Here is a 17,667-nt window from a genome sequence, read left to right on the forward strand (position 1 = left end):
TGAAATTATGTGTCGAGTTCAAACCGGTGAAAAAAACCTGAATGGAGCAGAAATTCAGAGTCCAAATAGGACTTGTTATTTTGCGACCAAACAAGCAAGAAATTATTGAAAACTTTCTAAGTTGGAATTCGATTTCTAGTTTGAGTCGGATGAAGGGATTTCTCGATTCATATATATTGAATTTTGTTGGTTTTTTGCCTTCCAACAAGCAAATGAGCTTTTGGTCATACTATCAACTATGCGGTGGCATCCCGATATTTTGAAGAGAATGAATCTTGTGGTAAGATTAGTGAATTCTTTTCTGAGATAGAAAGATTGTTCTGCAAGTAATTATGAGGGCTAAACACACTATGAATACATTAATTCGTAAAAAAGTATGAGAGAGTACAATCCATGGACTGAACAGGAACAACAAGAGCCCTCAAACTATCAAATGTCTAATGAGGTTCTGCAGATTCTTCGGGGAGAACCCTCCTTCACTAACACTCTTCCCGGCCATCTCTTTTACCCTCAAGCAATTTGCCCTTGTCTCTTCACTACCAAGAAGCATCAGCATCTTTTTCCTCACTTCATGCCTTGTTACGACACCATTGTCATCAGCATCCACCCCTAGACCCACCCTCCACACATCACAAATGAAGCTCCTATTCAGGAACCGATCTCCGAAATAGGGTCTACAAAGAAGTGGGACTCCACTGCTCGGGGCTTCCATTGTGGAATTCCAACCACAATGAGTGAAGAAGCATACCACTGAAGGTTGTGCTAAGACTTCCTCCTGCGGTGCATATTGGACCACCTTCCCATAATTCCTCACCCTCTAGAGGAACCCATCGTGGAACTCAAGAATCGGCCCGCTTGTGAGGTTCGGACGTACGACCCATAGGAAGGGTCGGGCGATCTGTTCGAGGCCATGGGTAAGCTCATAGAATTGTTTCGAGCTGAATATTGATGTGCTTCCAAAGGCGACATAGATGACTAACTGGGCGGGATGTTGGTCTAACCATTTCAAGCGGGTCATGTCCTCGTTACGCATGCTTCCTTTGAGATGGGACAATCGGGCACTTACTATTAGCGGACCAATTGGGAGAGCTCTAGGAATTATACCGATAGCCGATGCCTTGAGTTCATGGAATGAATTGCAAATGAATGAGTTTGATCGTTTTCTGTATGGGGGGATGGATGATATGCATTGGAAAATTATCTTCTGCATTATCGGGTCTTCGGGGCAATTCCAAGTGAAGTCATTGCTTTTATATGGAGGAAGGTCCTTCGATATCACGGTGAGATCATTCTTCAAAACAACCCCTATACGAGTTAGTAATGCTAAGTTAGATAATCTTTACATTAACCTATTCCTTCAAGCACATATGATACTGGCTTGATACGTGTTGTAGATTCATCTCCTTAGTGTGTGTGAATAAAACAATTGAGAGATGTCTACACAACATATCTTGGCTTCGCGAGACAGATTGTGAAGGGTTCTAGCTTTGGTCCCTTACCATTATCATCTATGACTTCACCCTCGATCAACTGTGGAATATGCGGTACCAAGGCTAGAGTTGACACCGAGGCCGGCCAAAAGCCCGTTCGCTCGATTCCCATCCTTTCGGCGACTTCTAGCGCCCATCCCGTGGTCAGGTCCACAATCATGAAGCCGATCTGCTCATCTTCATTGCCATTTGATTGCTGCTTCACTTTTTCAATCAACTCCCGCAAATGACTCGCTAGCATCTTAGTCGGGTTTTTTCGCACCTCATCGGTTTTGAACCAATTTGAAATGGCAACAAACTTAATCCGATCTGATCCAACGTCCAGTCCATGGTTTGCCGCCATCACTTGTGCTTGAATGGACTCTGTGTTCACAAATATAACCTTGGCTCCATAATCAGCAATACAGTGTGAGAGCTTCAAGAGAGGAGTGACATGACTTGTGTTGGAAATGGTAGAATGAGGACATCTTTTAACTTTGCCATTGTTAACATTGAACAAGGCACGGCTCCTTAGCACACCTTATATAGGCCGTTCATATTCTATGTAGGAACCAAAAGGGTTGCGGAAATTTGGAGGATTTGATATGAGAGAGAAATCTAGTAAGCAAATGAGAGTAGTATTCAAAATGCCTTTGCAAAGGCTTCTCACGAAGAAGACACAAGCTTAGCTATAAGCTTTTAGTACAAACTCACACAATTCTCTATCTCTCTCACTCATATGCATATGCTTCTATGGCTTACTCCCTCTAAAGAAAAAACTAACTATCAAGCCCCCCATATTTATAGGCAATTTCCGCTGCCTTCACTCCACCGCCAATGAAGAAGCAAAATTGGACTTGGTCTTTATCCGCTTGCAAGTTGTCTTTCCTTATCTCTTAATGAGGATAAGGTTTATCCATAACAATCAAAATTGGTCTTGGTCTTCATCCACTTGCAAGTTGTCTTTCCTTATCTCTTAATGAGGATAAGGTTTATCCATAACAATTCCAAAGCCAAATTGGACTTTTCTTCTAGCTTATTTATTAATATGGATAAGGATTATACATAACAAGTCCAAAGCCAAATTGGACTTTTCTACTTCAAAAATCAATTTTATTATTTTCTAACAGCCTCCCTTAAAATTTATTTTGGAAGTACATAACACCAATCATCGTCTTCAATTTCTCGAACAAATCCACCTTCAATGGTTTTGTCGGGATATCTGCAATCTAGTTTTGGGCCTATAGAAATCAAGTTCAATCTCATCATTTTTGACCAGCTCACGGATATAGTGATACTTGATGTCGATATGTATGCTCCTGGCATGGAAAATAGGATTCTTGGCTAATGCAATTGCTGACTTGTTATCACACATCAATTTTGTAGGACCCATCCGTTCATGCATCGGTTCACTAAGCATCCTACGTGGCCATATCCATTGATATTGTGATGAGATCATTCTTAAGAGCAAAATAAAAAATTATTAAATTTATTATAATCGTGTCAATTTAGTCATGAATATTTTTTTTTTAAACAACTGAGTCTTAAATCTTTTACATTTATGTGAATTCAGTCCATTCGGCTAACTTTGACCGATTGGCGCCGACGTGTCCATTTTAAATAATATTTTAATATTATTTCGAATTAGTTATTTATTTTCCCTTTTTTTCTTTTCTTTTCCTTTTTTTTCTCCTTTTTCCTTCAATCGGTCGCCAAATCGGTTTGAGGAAGAAGGAGAAGAAAATAAAGAAAATAAAAATAAATAAATTCTAAAAAAAATACTTTAAATTGCCATATTAACGCCGACCGGCAAAAATTGACCTGATGGATTGAGTTAGCACAAATTCATAAGATTTAGGATTCAATTAGCAATAAAGAAGATTGAAGATTGAATTGACATGATCGCAATAAATTTTGGACTTGTTTGGTAATTTCCTCCAAATTCCTAAAACCACGGATGTTATGGGTGTGATAAATGCTGTAGATTCATATGTCCTTCGGGGGTGCCAACAAAGATGGTTAACACTTGTCATGTACAGGCTTTAGTATACCGATCGTGAAGGGTTCTAGCGCTGGTCCCTTACCGCTATATTCATGTTTATGACTCCACCCTCTATCAACTTTGGAATGAGAAGGTTCAAGGCAAAGTCGAAACCGTGGAGCGCCAAAACCCAACGTTTACTCAATTCTCATTCGTTCGGCAACTTCTAGTCACACCCAACAGTCATCCCCATAATCGGGAAGTTAATCTGCTCATCTTCATTGCCGTCTGACCGGTTCTTCGCTTTCTCAATCAACTCAACTCCGCAAGTGACCCCGGCATCACCCTTGACGTGTTCTCTAGCGGTTTAGTCGCATCCTTTCTCTTACGGGAAATGTACACTAGAAGTGCCGTAACTTTTGTACGGCGTTCACTTGAGTGTCATAACTTTCAAAACATTCACTTAAGTACAAGAACTTTCAAACATCATTCACTTGAGTGCCATGTTAACATGGACGCTGGAAAAGCTAACGCGGCGCGCGGGAATGATGACGTGGCACACTGGAAAGCTGATGTGGCACGCCGAAAGAGTTGCTGTAGCACTCAAGTGAACGATTTTTGAAAGTTATGGCACCTAAATGAACATTTTGAAAGTTATAGCCCTCAAGTTAACGCCGTACACAAGTTGTAGCACTCATGATGTACTTATCCCTTCTCTTCTTGTTAGTTTCGACACCAACCGCAATCACGACGAACTTAATCTGCTTTGATCCCTCCTCAAATCCGGGGTTTGCAGCTGTCACTTGTGCGTGAACGGGCTCTATGTGAAAAAACAGTAACCTTGACTCCATAATCAGCATTAGAGTGTGAGAGTTTTAGAAGAGGAGTGACATGACCTTGTGTTGGAAATGGGATAGCCGGAACATGTTTTAACTCCGCCATTGTTGACCTCGAAGGAGGCACGGTTCCTCAGCACACCTTGCATTGGCTAATTAAGTTCGGGCTCTATTCTTGTTATTTTTCTACAACGTGATTTGAAGGGACTTTGGCACTTGGCTTTTGTAGTTTTATCTTTGCATATAGCAGGCGGTCGGCGTATATTGGCATGGAACAAAAAGAACAAAAGTGGTAGCAACAACAAAGATAGCATGCAACGGGCTAACAATTTGTCTGTGGCTTGTGTTTTCACGTCTACATTTCGTATCAACAACTACGGGCTCTCTAGTTATAGGCTATCCCTTGTCATGAGAAGAGATAAGAAGTTGTGATATTCGAGTAAAAGCAAATGTGCTGGGCAAAAACCCCGATGCCTTGAGTTCATGAAACAGAAATTAATGCCCATAAAAGGTAAACTCCAAATATTTTCCTCCCATGCTTCTTGCTTGTCTCATTTCCCATTGGTTAACTTCATGTGCGTCATTCATATAATTCGATTCATAGTTGTGCGTGGGAGAGTATCCCACATGGTGGACTTGCTAAGTATATAATTGCCTAAGAGCATATAGCCTCGTTCCGCCAATTTAACCTTTGGGATTGGACTTTTCGACCTACTCGAGTTATTCCATCGCATATTTACATGTAATAACTAGTGAAGACCAACACTCGGACCAACGCTCGGTATACTTCCATCAAAGGAACCCAATGACTTCAATTTGCTGCACGCCAATGCCCGAACCATAAACCCCACAATCTCTACTGAACTAGAATCCATACCCATGTAAGGATGCCAAAATATGTTTGCTAGTAGATTTATATCCCTTGCTACCAAACAAGTCACCATGGATAAAAAAAAAAACAAGGACATCTTACCAAATCGGATTATATTGTTGTCATCCATTTTCTGAATAACAGACTATATTGTTGTTATCCATTTTCACAAAAGCGAAAACTTTAAAAGTGAAAAACCCCGTACTTAACTAGGAACCAGGAAATTAGGATGGCAGGCTTCAAAATTTCCGGTTTCAGTGAAAATAACCACTAAAATTGCCTCTATATATCCTCATGAGCACTGTTGAAATTATGTATAGAGTTCGAACCCGTGAAAGAAACCCGAACGGAGCAGAAATTCGGAGTCCAAATAGGACTTGTTATTTTGTGACCAAACAAGCAAGAAATTATTGAAAACTTTCTAAGTTGGAATTGCATTTCTAGTTTGAATCAGCTGAAGGGATTTCTCGATTCATATACATTGGATTTTGTTGGTTTTTTGCCTACAAGCGAGCAACCGAGCTTTTGGTCATATAATCAAGTGTGCGGTGTGAGCTTGATATTTTGAAGACAATGAATCTTGCGGTAAGATCGGTGAATTCTTTTCCAAGATTGAAAGATTGTTATACAAGTAATTATGAGGGCTAAACACACTATGAGTACATTAATTTGTAAAAAGTTCGACATGAGTACAATCTCGGGACCGAACAGGGAACAACAAGAACCCTCAAGCTATCAAATGTTTAATGAAGTTCTGCAGATTCTTCGGGGAGGACCCTCCTTCACTAACACTCTTCCTAGCCATCTCTTTTACCCTCGGGCAATTTGCCCTTATCTCTTCATTGCCAAGAAGCATCAGCATCTTTTTCATCACTTCATGCCTTGTTGTGACACCATTTTCATCAGCATCCACCCCTAGACCCACCCTCCACACATCACAAATGAAGCTCTTGTTCAGGAACCGGTCTCCGAAATAGGGTCTGCAAAGAAGTGGGACTCCACTGCTTAGGGCTTCCATTGTGGAATTCCAACCACAATGAGTGAAGAAGCATGCCACCGAAGGGTGTGCTAAGACCTCCTCCTGCGGTGCCCATTGGACCACCTTCCCATAATTCCTCACCCTCCGGAGGAACCCATTGTGGAACTCAGTAATTGGCCTGCTGGTGAGGTCCGGACGTATGACCCATAGGAAGGGTCGGGCAATTTGTTCGAGGCCATGGGCAAGCTCATAGAATTGTTCCGGGCTGAATATTGATGTGCTTCCAAAGGCGATATAGATGACTGATTGGGTAGGATGTTGGTCTAACCATTTCAAGCAAGTCATGTCCTCGTTCCACAGGCTTCCTTTGAGATGGGACAAGCGGGCACTTGCTATTAGCGGACCAATTGGGAGAGCTCCAAGAATTACACCGATAGCCGATGCCTCGAGTTCATGGAATGAATTGCAAATGAATGAGTTTGATTGTTTCTTGTATGGGGGGATGGACGATAAGTATTGGAAAAGTATCTTCTGCATTGTCGGGTCTTCGGGGCAATTCCAAGTGAAGTCATTGCTTTTATATGGAGGAAGGTCCTTCGATATCACGGTGAGATCATTCTTCAAAACAACCCCTGTACGAGTTAGTGATGCTAAGTTAGATAATCTTTACATTAACCTATTCCTTCAAGCACATGTGATACCGGCTTGATACGTGTTGTGGATTCATAACCTTGGTGCGTGTGAATAAAACAATTGAAAGATGTCTACACAACATATCTTGGCTTCACGAGACAAATTGTGAAGGGTTCTAGCTTTGGTCCCTTACCATTGTCGTCTATGACTCCACCCTCTATCAACCGTGGAATATGCGGTACCAAGGCTAGAGTCGACACCGAGGCGGGCCAAAAGCCCGTTCGCTCGATTCCCATCCTTTCGGCGACTTCTAGCGCCCACCCGGCGGTCAAGTCCGCAATCACGAAGCCGATCTGCTCATCTTCATTGCCATTTGACTGCTGCTTCACTTTTTCAATCAACTCCCGCAAATGGCTCGCCACCATGTTAGTCGGGTCTTTTCGCCCCTCATCAATTTCGAACCAATCCGGAATGGCGATAAACTTAATCCGATCCGATCCCACGTCCAGTCCACAGGTTGCAGCCATCACTTGTGCGTGAATGGACTTTGTGTTCACAAATGTAACCTTGGCTCCATAATCAGCAATACAGTGTGAGAGCTTCAAGAGAGGAGTGATATGACCTTGTGTTGGAAATGGTACAACAAGGACATGTTTTAACTTTGCCATTGTTAACATTGAACAAGGCACGGCTCCTTAGCACACCTTATATCGGCCGTTCTGATTCTATGTAGGAACCAAAAGGGTTGTAGAAATTTGGAGGATTTGATATGAGAGAGAAATCGAATAAGCAAATAAGAGTAATATTTAAAATGCCTTTGCAAAGGCTTCACATGAAAAAGACACAAGCTTAACTATGAGCTTTTAGTACAAACTCACAATTCTCTATCTCTCGCACTCATATGCATAAGCTTCTGTGGCTTACTCTCTCTAAAGAAAAAACTATCATGCCCCCCATATTTATAGGCAAGTTCCACCGCCTTCACTCCACCACCAATGAAGAAGCAAAATTGGACTTGGTCTTTATCCGCTTGCAAGTCGTCTTTCCTTACCTCTTAATGAGGATAAGGTTTATCCATAACAATCAAAATTGGTCTTGGTCTTCATCCACTTGCAAGTTGTCTTTCCTTATCTCTTAATGAGGATAAGGTTTATCCATAACAATTCCAAAGCCAAATTGGAATTTTCTTCTAGCTTATTTATTAATATGGATAAGGATTATCCATAAGAAGTCCAAAGCCAAATTGGACTCTTCTACTTCAAAAATCAATTTTATTATTTTCTAACGACCTCCCTTAAAATTTATTTTGGAAGTATGTAACACCAAGCATTGTCTTCAATTTTTCGAACAAATCCACCTTTAATGGTTTTGTTAGGATATCTTCAATCTGTTTTTCGCACCTATAGAAATCAAGTTCAAACTCACCATCTTTGACCAGCTCACGAATACGGTGATACTTGATGTCGATATGTTTGCTCCTGCCATGGAAAACTGGATTCTTGGCTAATGCAATTGCTGACTTGTTATCACACATCAATTTGGTAGGACCCTTCTATTCATGCATCGGTTCACTAAGCATCCTACGAAACCATATCCCTTAATATCGTGATGAGATCATTATTAAGAGCAAAATTTTTTTTTATTAATTTATTACAATAGTGTCAATTTAGTCATGAATATTTTTTTTTAAACAACCGAGTCTTAAATCTTTTACATTTATGTGGATTCAATCCATTTGGCTAACTTTGGGTGGCTGGTGCTGACATGTCCATTTTAAATAATATTTCAATATTATTTCAAATTATTTATTTATTTTCCCTTTTTTCTTTTCTTTTCCTTTTTTTTCTCCTTCTTCCTTCAATCGGTCGCCGAATCGGTTGGAGGAAGAAGGAGAAGAAAAAATGTTGATGCCTTGAGTTCACCGTACAAGCATATCTATTAAGATGGATAAGGATTATCCATAACAAGTCCAAAGCCAAACTGGAGTCCTCTACTTCAAAAATCAATTTTATTATTTTCTAGCATTCTATCCCTGTTGTATTGTTTCGGCACGATTCGAAGGGACTTTATCACTTGGCTTTTGTAGTTTTATCTTCATTTTTCGCACGCGATCGGTACATACTGGGAAGGAATGAAAAGAATGGAAGCTGTGGCGACAGCGAAGATAACATGCAACTCGCTTACAATTTGTCGATGGCTTGTGTTCGCACGTCTCCGTTTCTTATAAACAAGCGCAGGCTTTCTAGTTTTCGGTTGTCCTTGTCATGAGTAGAGAAAAGTAGTCAAATGTAGATAAAAGCAAATGTGCCGGACAAAAATGATGATGCCTTGAGTTCACCATACAAGCATAAGTGTTAAAAATGGAAAATTACAGATTCCTTGACAAGTCTTATGTGTTTTTCTTTTGTCCTTCTTGGTTTCTTACTTGTCTAATTTCCCATGGATTAACTCCATGCGTGTCTTTCATATAAGTTTGATTGATATTTATGATTTAAACGGAAAGATACATACTAGCAGCACGAGACCGCGTCAAGCACGAGACTGTACTAACACTTGTTTTGAATAAGTTCATCATAAGACCAGCCAAAATCTAGACAAAACATGACAATCATATGCAGCACCAGCCAAAAGCAAGACAAAAACTAGAACTTTCCAAAAGTATAGACAAAAGCAGGGTTGCCTTTTCAAGTGCTTCTTTACATTATGATCGACCAAATATCCATCGATCAATCATTCAACAAGCAAATACATACTAAAACCAACCAAAATCTAGATAAATACATAATAATCCCCATCAATAAAATTAAATATCCATCCTTCCCACCCAAAAAAAAAAAAAAAATCATATGCCCAGGCAGCACCTTCCCATCGGTCAATCTCAACAATCCCCTTCAATTCCTTTTCCTTTTGATGGACTTTTTATTTGATTTATGATCCTTGCACTCTTTCTACCTGGAACCGGAATTGCAGGTAATTGATATGGCCTTCTGGTCTCATATACCTTGTTCTTGCGGCCATTCTCACCACGCCGATTCTGCACCCAAGACAAGAAAAAAAAAAAGAAAGATTTGGGATCATAATACATAAATGATGACAACTTCACATGAGGCCACCCCTCTAGCCACCATCGCACCAAATCGAATAAGCAATGACTAACTTTGTCGCTCAGTGGACAGAAAATAATAACACACTCACCAAACACAATAAATCACTCACATTTTCCTTTGCAATGTTCCTCCCTCTGGCACTTAGCTCTAATTTTTCCCTCCAAAAGCACCGAGCCCTAATTTTGCGTGCCAATCGAACAATTAAGTGAGAGTGGATGGTGATGATCGTCGAGATCGAGAGAGAGAGAGAGACGGTGCGCGAGTAGATGATCGACGATTGAACGAGAGTGAACGTGAAAGTGACGGACATTGAACGAGAGTGAAGAAGAGTAAACAGAAATACGGCGACGGAGAGTCCAGCCACCTCATAGTCCATGTTGAACCAAATTTTCAATGCAGAAAAGCCACATATGAACTATCATTCAATTTAAAAAGCCACGTAGGACTTTTGGAAGGAAATATAGATGAAGGCACTTAAATGATTGTTTTTTCTCCGATTTGGCACTTAAGTTATTTAACAAAAAGTTTTGGTGTCAAGGCGAGTGCCGTACGAAAGTTATGACACTTTCAATGTCCTTTTCCCCGACGTCAGGAAGTATCAAACATGATGAACCTGTGAAGCATATAATGGCCTAGACAATACACGGTCTCATTCCTGCTCTTTTCAAATTTTCGAGTTAGACATTTCAACCTACTCGAATAACTCCATCGTGTGTTAAGTTAAAACCTGATAACATATTTGGATACGTTCATCACATCTTTGCAGAACCTTTAAATCATTAAGGATGGAAAGTCGTCCCAAACCCATCCCATTAACTTTTTGTTATTCCAAATGCCCATCTCAAATCCGTTGCGGGTTTTGGTACTCGCAATCCGCAACAGTATATTGTGGAAGAACTATATGGTTGACGATCATGAAAATTTAAGGTACAAGCAATTGACACCAAACGCCTTCTGTTCCCATTCTTTTACCAGGATGAGAATTTTTAACTTGAGTGGCCAAAATAAACTGCGCTTAATGCATTTTAGTTTTTCCTTGAAATGTAAATCACAATGTGCTACTTAGAGCTACATGACAAGCCTCCCAAGATGGACGATGTTGGGCTTTTTGAGAAAGAAAGAACATTGGTCGAAATTAATATTATTGTAGCCAAAATGACATTTAATTTGGTAGAAACCGCTAGACGTCACTTTAAAGTTTAGTTTCTTATTAACATAGTTAAGATAGATTCAAACTAAATTAGTTCAATAGGACTTTGTTTTTTTGTGAAACTTACTTGCTTATGAGACTTGTTTATATTAAGAAGGGGCAAGTACACTAGAAGTCTTAAAACTTATCACGGTTCGGTTGAGTACTAAAACTTTCAAAAAGTGCGATTAAATCCTAAAACTTGTCAAATTGGTGCAATCAAGTCCTTATGTTAATTCTATTCAACTCCGCTAACAAAAATGATGACTTAGTTTTTTTATTATTTTTATCTCCACTTGGCATAATGTGGCTAAAACATGAAACATAAGACTAAAACGACTTCATTTTGGTTAAAATACTGGCTTTCTACATATGAATTTTATTTAAATTATATTAAAAATAAGCAAATTTTTTAAAAAAACACAAAAAAAAGATATACAAGAAGGAGAAGGAGGAGGAAAACTCTGGCCGCAAGCCTTGTCCTACTTTTTCCTTCTTCTTTTTATTTTGTTTGTATTTGTTTTTAAAACTTTGCTTATATCCCATATGACTTAAATAAAGTTTGTATTTAAAAATAATATTTGGACCAAAATCATGTCATTTTTGCCCAGTCAACGCCACCTACAATAGACAAAATAACAAATAAAGCCCCAATATGACAAGTTTTAAGACTTAATTGTATATTTTGAAAGTTTTAGGACTTTGCACCTTCGCGACAAGTTTTAAAACTTTTAGTGCATTTATCCCTATTAAGAAAAGAGCGTACAATGGTGTTGTCTTGTTTAGTATGAATGAACGACCTCCAAAAAGGAGTTTCTTCAAGGATAAATCTCGGCATCAAATTCTCACTTTCCCACTTCCATGATTAGCTTAAGCATTGAAGAGGCAATCTGGATTGTCGATGGAAATAAAGGAAGTGTTAAAAAAAGAAAAACAGTGCAAGTCCTAAAATCAAACATCACTCACTCAAAATGTGTGCTGAGTATGTTTAGCGTACACTACAGTCTTCTTTGTATGACGTTCACTTTATGCAGCAATTATGTGATGCATTACAAGATAAATAATATCAGAGTCCGATCTTAAGCACCTCAACAACAACAACAAAAAAACCTCAAGCACCAGTTTTGGTACTTGTCGACCATTTTCTTTTTCTTTCTGAAATGGCTTTGATCACATTCTTCATATTGGACATTTTACCGACTATTTCTTTTGATGATTTAATGATTCGAACTAAATAAGATAATATAAATGCATAAAAATCAAATTACTTTTAATAACAAGAACGTTCTATAAATTACCAAGTATTGGTAGTATTTGATATTAAGTACTAAGATCAAATTAGAACCAGAATCGTAACAAAATGGCTATGTTATGTTTTAAGCATGCAAATAACATCTTCACATTTTGATTTCAAGTGTCGATTTCTTGCATATGCTGGAAAAGGTATGTGTTTGTTTGTTTGTTTTTTTTGGGTCGAAAAAGTCTATGTGTCAGTTAAATTGTAAGAATTCTCACCCTTTTTGGTATTACTTACATTGTCATTAGAAAATACGAGTGATGCATTAAACAATATATACTCATTTTGAATTAAACTTGACAAGGTCAAAAGCATTAATTGATTACCTGCCAATCATCTTTGTCATTGCAAATCGTGATTTGAAGTTTTGTAAACCTGAACCAACCCATTTGTTTATTATTGTAAATAACAAATGATACTTTCGTCATCCATTTTGATAGTAGCCAGAAATTTATACAAGAACAAACTGATTCTTAACTAAACCAGCAAACTAGGAAGGAACCACCACAGGACATCAAAGAGTAAAACAGTGTTCATTCTTTGGCACTGAACAGGACAACAACAAGAACCTCAAGCCTTCATGACTTCGATGAAGCTCTGCAGATTCTTCAGGGAGGACCCTCCTTCACTAATACTCTTCCTGGCCATCTCCTTCATCCTCAGGCAATTTGCTCTTATCTCCTTGCTCCCAAGAACTGCCAATATCTTTTGTGTCACTTCATGCCTAGTTATCAGTCCATTTTCATCAGAATCAACTCCTAAACCCACCTTTCACACATCACATATTAAGCTCTTGTTCAGGTACTGATCTGCAAAGTAAGGCCTGCAGAGCAGTGGGACTCCATTGCTCAGGCCTTCCAACGTTGAATTCCAATCACAGTGAGTGAAGAAGCATGCCACTGCTGGATGTGCTAGGACCTCTTCTTTTGGTGCCCATTGGACCACCTTCCCATAATTCCTCACCCTTTGGAGGAACCCCTCATGGCAATCGGTGACTGGCCCATCGGTGAGGTCCTGGCGTACAACCCATAAGAATGGTTGAGAAATCTGTTCATGGCCGTGGGTGAGCTCACAGAAGTGTTCTACGCTGAATACTGTCAAGCTTCCAAAGGCAATATAGATGACTGACTGGGCTGGATGTTGGTCTAACCAGTTCAAGCAGGTCGAGTCCTCGTTCCACAGGCTTCCTCTGCGGTGGAATAAACATGTGCTCGCAATTAACGGACCAATGGGGAGAGCTCCGGAAATGACACTAAGGGCTGATGCCTCGAGTTCATAGAATGAATTGCAAAGAAGTGAGTTTGTGAGTTTGCCGTGATGGACAATGGACAGTGCGCCTCTGAAAAATACTTTCTGCGTCATTGGGTCTTCAGCACAATTCCAGGGGAGGTCGGTGCTCTTATATGAAGGATGGTCCTTCGATATTGTGATGAGATCATTCTTCAGAGCAACGCCTGTATGATTTCAAAGCCAAGTTAGATTGTATATGGGCTACCTATTCCTGCAAGCACATATGTTATTGGTGTGATGTATGTTGTAGTGTCATCTCTCTTTAGTGTGCGTCAATAATACAATTGAGAGATGGCTAATGGCTACACGACATATTTGGGCTTCATGAGACTGATTGTGAAAGGTTGTCTGGGCCCTTACCATTGTTGTCTACGACTCCACCCTCTATCAACTTTGGAAGATGAAGATCCAAGGCTAGTGTCACGCCCCGATCCCGCCGAGCTCGTGAGCATCCCATCTAGCCGTTTCTGTTTTAGATTGGCTTCCAGGATCCTTCGGCCCACAATTTCAAAAAAATCCATAAAACAGGCGGAAGCGGGTAAACATCTCCATACATCAATACAAATGAATGACTTAGGACAAAAGTGGTATACATCATACGTCCGTATACTACACTTTAATTGATAGAGCGGTCAAATACCAATGGTTCAATCTTAATCCATAAAATCCAACATAATCCATAAGGCCACAAAATATCTTATATTCATTCGACTCCCAAATTTCACGAATGCTAATCCTTAGCAGACTTGATGTTCTATCGCTCGATACCTAAAAAAAATAGGTCCCACGACGGGGTGAGATTTACATCTCAGCAAGCTCACCCTAAACCTAGATTAGGCCGTTAGTACCTCCAAACAACTTCTCAAATCAAATACGTTTGAAGACGTCCATAAAACTAGTATAAGCGGGATGCATGTGCAAGCATAAACATTGGCAAATCAAACAATTACAACAACCAGGCATTCAATATTTCAAACCCAGCTTCACATACTAGCACAATAATCCCATTTCTCGATACAAGGCCCGCGTAATAACGCATCGGGCTATATTATAACTGGACAGACCCGCGTAATAACGCATTAGGCCATTATAAATATTCCACGTTGATTCAAAGCCCGCGTTTAACGCATCAAGCTATCATATAAAATTTCACATTGGTCCAGGGCCCGCGTTTAACGCATCGGGCTATATTATAACTGGACGGACCCGCGTAATAACACCTCAGGTTAATATCCCGCGTTAGCACGCCTTAGGATATTCTTAACGCCGCGTTAGTGCGCCTTAGGGTATAACTGCCATTCTCGGACCCGCGTTAATACGCCTCGGGTCATTTAAAATCGCAGGGCACTACGGCCATTCAAAAGCATAGGACACAACATGGCAGATTATCAAGTCGGTCAATCTCGTGCCAATACAAGTATAAATCATGCACAATGGCTAATCGAGACCCACACAATCACATAGTCAATCGAGGCTACATATACATCGAATATCCATACCACAATTGCAGCCACATAAGTCACAAATTCACCTCAATTCAACCAAGCATAAATTCGGTTCCTACGATCACAATCGACGTTACTTCATATGATCACGATTTAACTAGTAAAAATCATCATTTGAAGCTCAAACTTGTCTCTTAGCACCCTAACTTCCTAGTAAAGGTTTAGAGGTCACTTACCCGTAGGTCCAGTTAGCGCAATTTCCAATCCAAATGAGCCACTCAACTCAGCCCACTCAAAGCCAAAAAGGCAACTTGCGCGTACCTAAGAAAATTGCATCAAAACCCATTCATTTCTCACATCCCTTGTGCCAATACTTCGTTGATGCATCAATTAACATCATAAGGTGCCCTAACAATGAATTTAGGACAAAGCGACACCATCCACAGCCCTTAATGGGTTCGGTTTACTCAGTCCCAAAACAAGGCAAATTCTGTTCTGCCTTATACCATACCAATCAGTCCATAAATCACTCCTAAGCTCCAACTTATCATGAAATTAATTTTCCAAAACCTCAATTCACATGTCCAGAATACTCACCGAAAATTTGAAGCTAATATAACACCTCTAAGACGTCCAATCAATCCGATTTCCTCAGGTGTGCAGACGGTCAGAATCTGCCTCCCGGAAATCACCTCAAATCAGCCATGAGAACCCATCCTAACTCAATTAAAACTGTAACTCTAGCCCATCCATCTCATGTACTATGAATCAAGAGAGCCTCACCGAAAATTTGGAGCCATTTGAAGTCTTAAAGCCCACGAAACAGCTCCTCCCCCAAAACCGGTCTGATTCTGCCTCAATCTGACCTTTGCCCATTCAAACAGACCTACCGGAAAAAATACAGGGCCAAATCGAGCTTATAATATGTCCCTGGAAATATAAGACAATAAGCTTTCATATGGCGGTGACCTTACCTCAAAGAGACGTCGGACGAAGGAGATATGGACGGAACAGTGAAGGGCGTCGGGCTGGTCGGGCTGAGCGATTTTCTGTGGGTGTAGAAAATTGAAGAGGAAGAAGGGGCTGGCGTGAAGAGCAAGCTGGGGAAGTGTTCTCAGCTGAAGCCAAAGGAAAGAGAGAGGTTTGGGCTCCAATTATTGGCTTGGTCAAACTTGGCATAGTAAAACACATGGTCAATTAAGACCAAGACCCCAAAAATTGACATTTGTCCTCAAGAAAATAATATCACAAGAGCATTTGACCAACATTGACTTCCTCTTCTTCAATTTTCGGCAGCCTAAGGGGGTACAAAAGATCAAAATTCCCTTTAGAACACTTAAAGTAAGGTTAAGGCTTGAGGGGCAAAATGGTAATTTTACACTTGTCGTCCGAAATTTCGATTTTCTTTCCAAATCAAATTACCATCGATAAAACGATGTCCAATTCATATCCAATGTTAGAATTCTTTATTTTCATGCTCCCAATTTCGAGATTCCAACTCAAGTCAATAGTCTCAAGGGGTCGGAATTCAGAATGTCGTAGCTAGGGTCGAAACCGAGGCGGACCAAAAGCCGGCTCGCTCGATTCCCATCCCTTTGGCGACTTCCAGCGCCCATCCGGTGGCCAGGTCCGTAATCATGAAGCTGATTTGCTCATCTTCATTGCCATTTGACTGCTTCTTCACTTTCTCAATCAACTCCCGCAAATGGCCCGACATCACCCTTGACATGCTCTCCAGTAGCTTAGGAAAATCCTTTCGCTCCTCATCGGTTTCAAGCCCATCGGGAATCGCAACAAACGTAATCCGATTCAATCTATCATCCATTCCAAGGTTTGCAGCCATCACTTGTGCATGAATGGACTCTATGTTCACAAATGTAACCTTAACTCCGTAATCGCCAATATAGTGCGAGAGTTTCAAGAGACGAGTGACATGACCTTGTGCGGGAAATGGTATGACCAGGACATGTTTAAACTTTGCCATAGTGGACATAGAACAGGGAACAATTCCTTACCCCACCTTATATTGGCTAATTAAGCTCAGACTATCCTTATTGTTTCATTATGACATAATTCGGAGGGACTTTGGCACTTGACTTTCGTAGTTTTATCTTTGCCTTTGCCGGGCGGTCGGCATATACTGGAATGGAACGAAAAGAACGAAAGCTGCGGCGGCAACAACGATAAAATGCCACTGGCTAACATTTTGTCTTATGGCTTGTGTTCTCATGTGTGTGTTTCTTATCAACAAGTGCAGGCTCGCAAGTTTTTAGTTGTCTCTTGTTATGAGAGGAGAAAAGAAGTTGTCGTACTAGAATAAAGCAAATGTGCCGAAAAAAAAAAATGTGTGGTAAAAAATAACCGACAATCTTGTTAGACTATCGGGCTAGTAGCTTCCAAAAAGGAAAATGCTTTCCAAACTGTACAATCTCAATCATAGATCTACACGCTATTACTATGCGTTTTGCATAAAGCACGCATTGATTAGGAGATCGCGTGGTCAGAAATAACTAACGATCTTGTTAGACTTCAAGTTAAAAGCTCCCCAAAAGGAAAATGCTTTCTTGTGA

General features: G+C 40.2%; 1 protein-coding gene and 2 pseudogenes across 1 annotated transcript; all 3 read right to left on the bottom strand.

Annotated features, from left to right (window-relative positions):
• Positions 1 to 369: 369 nt before the first annotated feature.
• LOC125315912 lies at positions 370 to 4,392 on the bottom strand (annotated as a pseudogene).
• A 1,458-nt stretch (positions 4,393 to 5,850) lies between these two features.
• LOC115734725 (UDP-glycosyltransferase 83A1-like) lies at positions 5,851 to 7,437 on the bottom strand. Its single transcript, XM_030665622.2, has 2 exons — positions 6,963 to 7,437; positions 5,851 to 6,768 (listed from the first exon to the last, which is right to left on the bottom strand). The coding sequence occupies exons 1-2, from the start codon at positions 7,435 to 7,437 to the stop codon at positions 5,885 to 5,887; spliced, it is 1,359 nt and encodes a 452-aa protein (XP_030521482.2). The 3' UTR covers positions 5,851 to 5,884.
• A 5,360-nt stretch (positions 7,438 to 12,797) lies between these two features.
• On the bottom strand, positions 12,798 to 17,081 carry LOC125315911 (annotated as a pseudogene).
• Between the last annotated feature and the right edge of the window lie 586 nt (positions 17,082 to 17,667).

The sequence above is a fragment of the Rhodamnia argentea genome, chromosome 7 (genome assembly GCF_020921035.1).
Source record: "Rhodamnia argentea isolate NSW1041297 chromosome 7, ASM2092103v1, whole genome shotgun sequence".
Classification (NCBI taxonomy): Eukaryota; Viridiplantae; Streptophyta; class Magnoliopsida; order Myrtales; family Myrtaceae; genus Rhodamnia; species Rhodamnia argentea.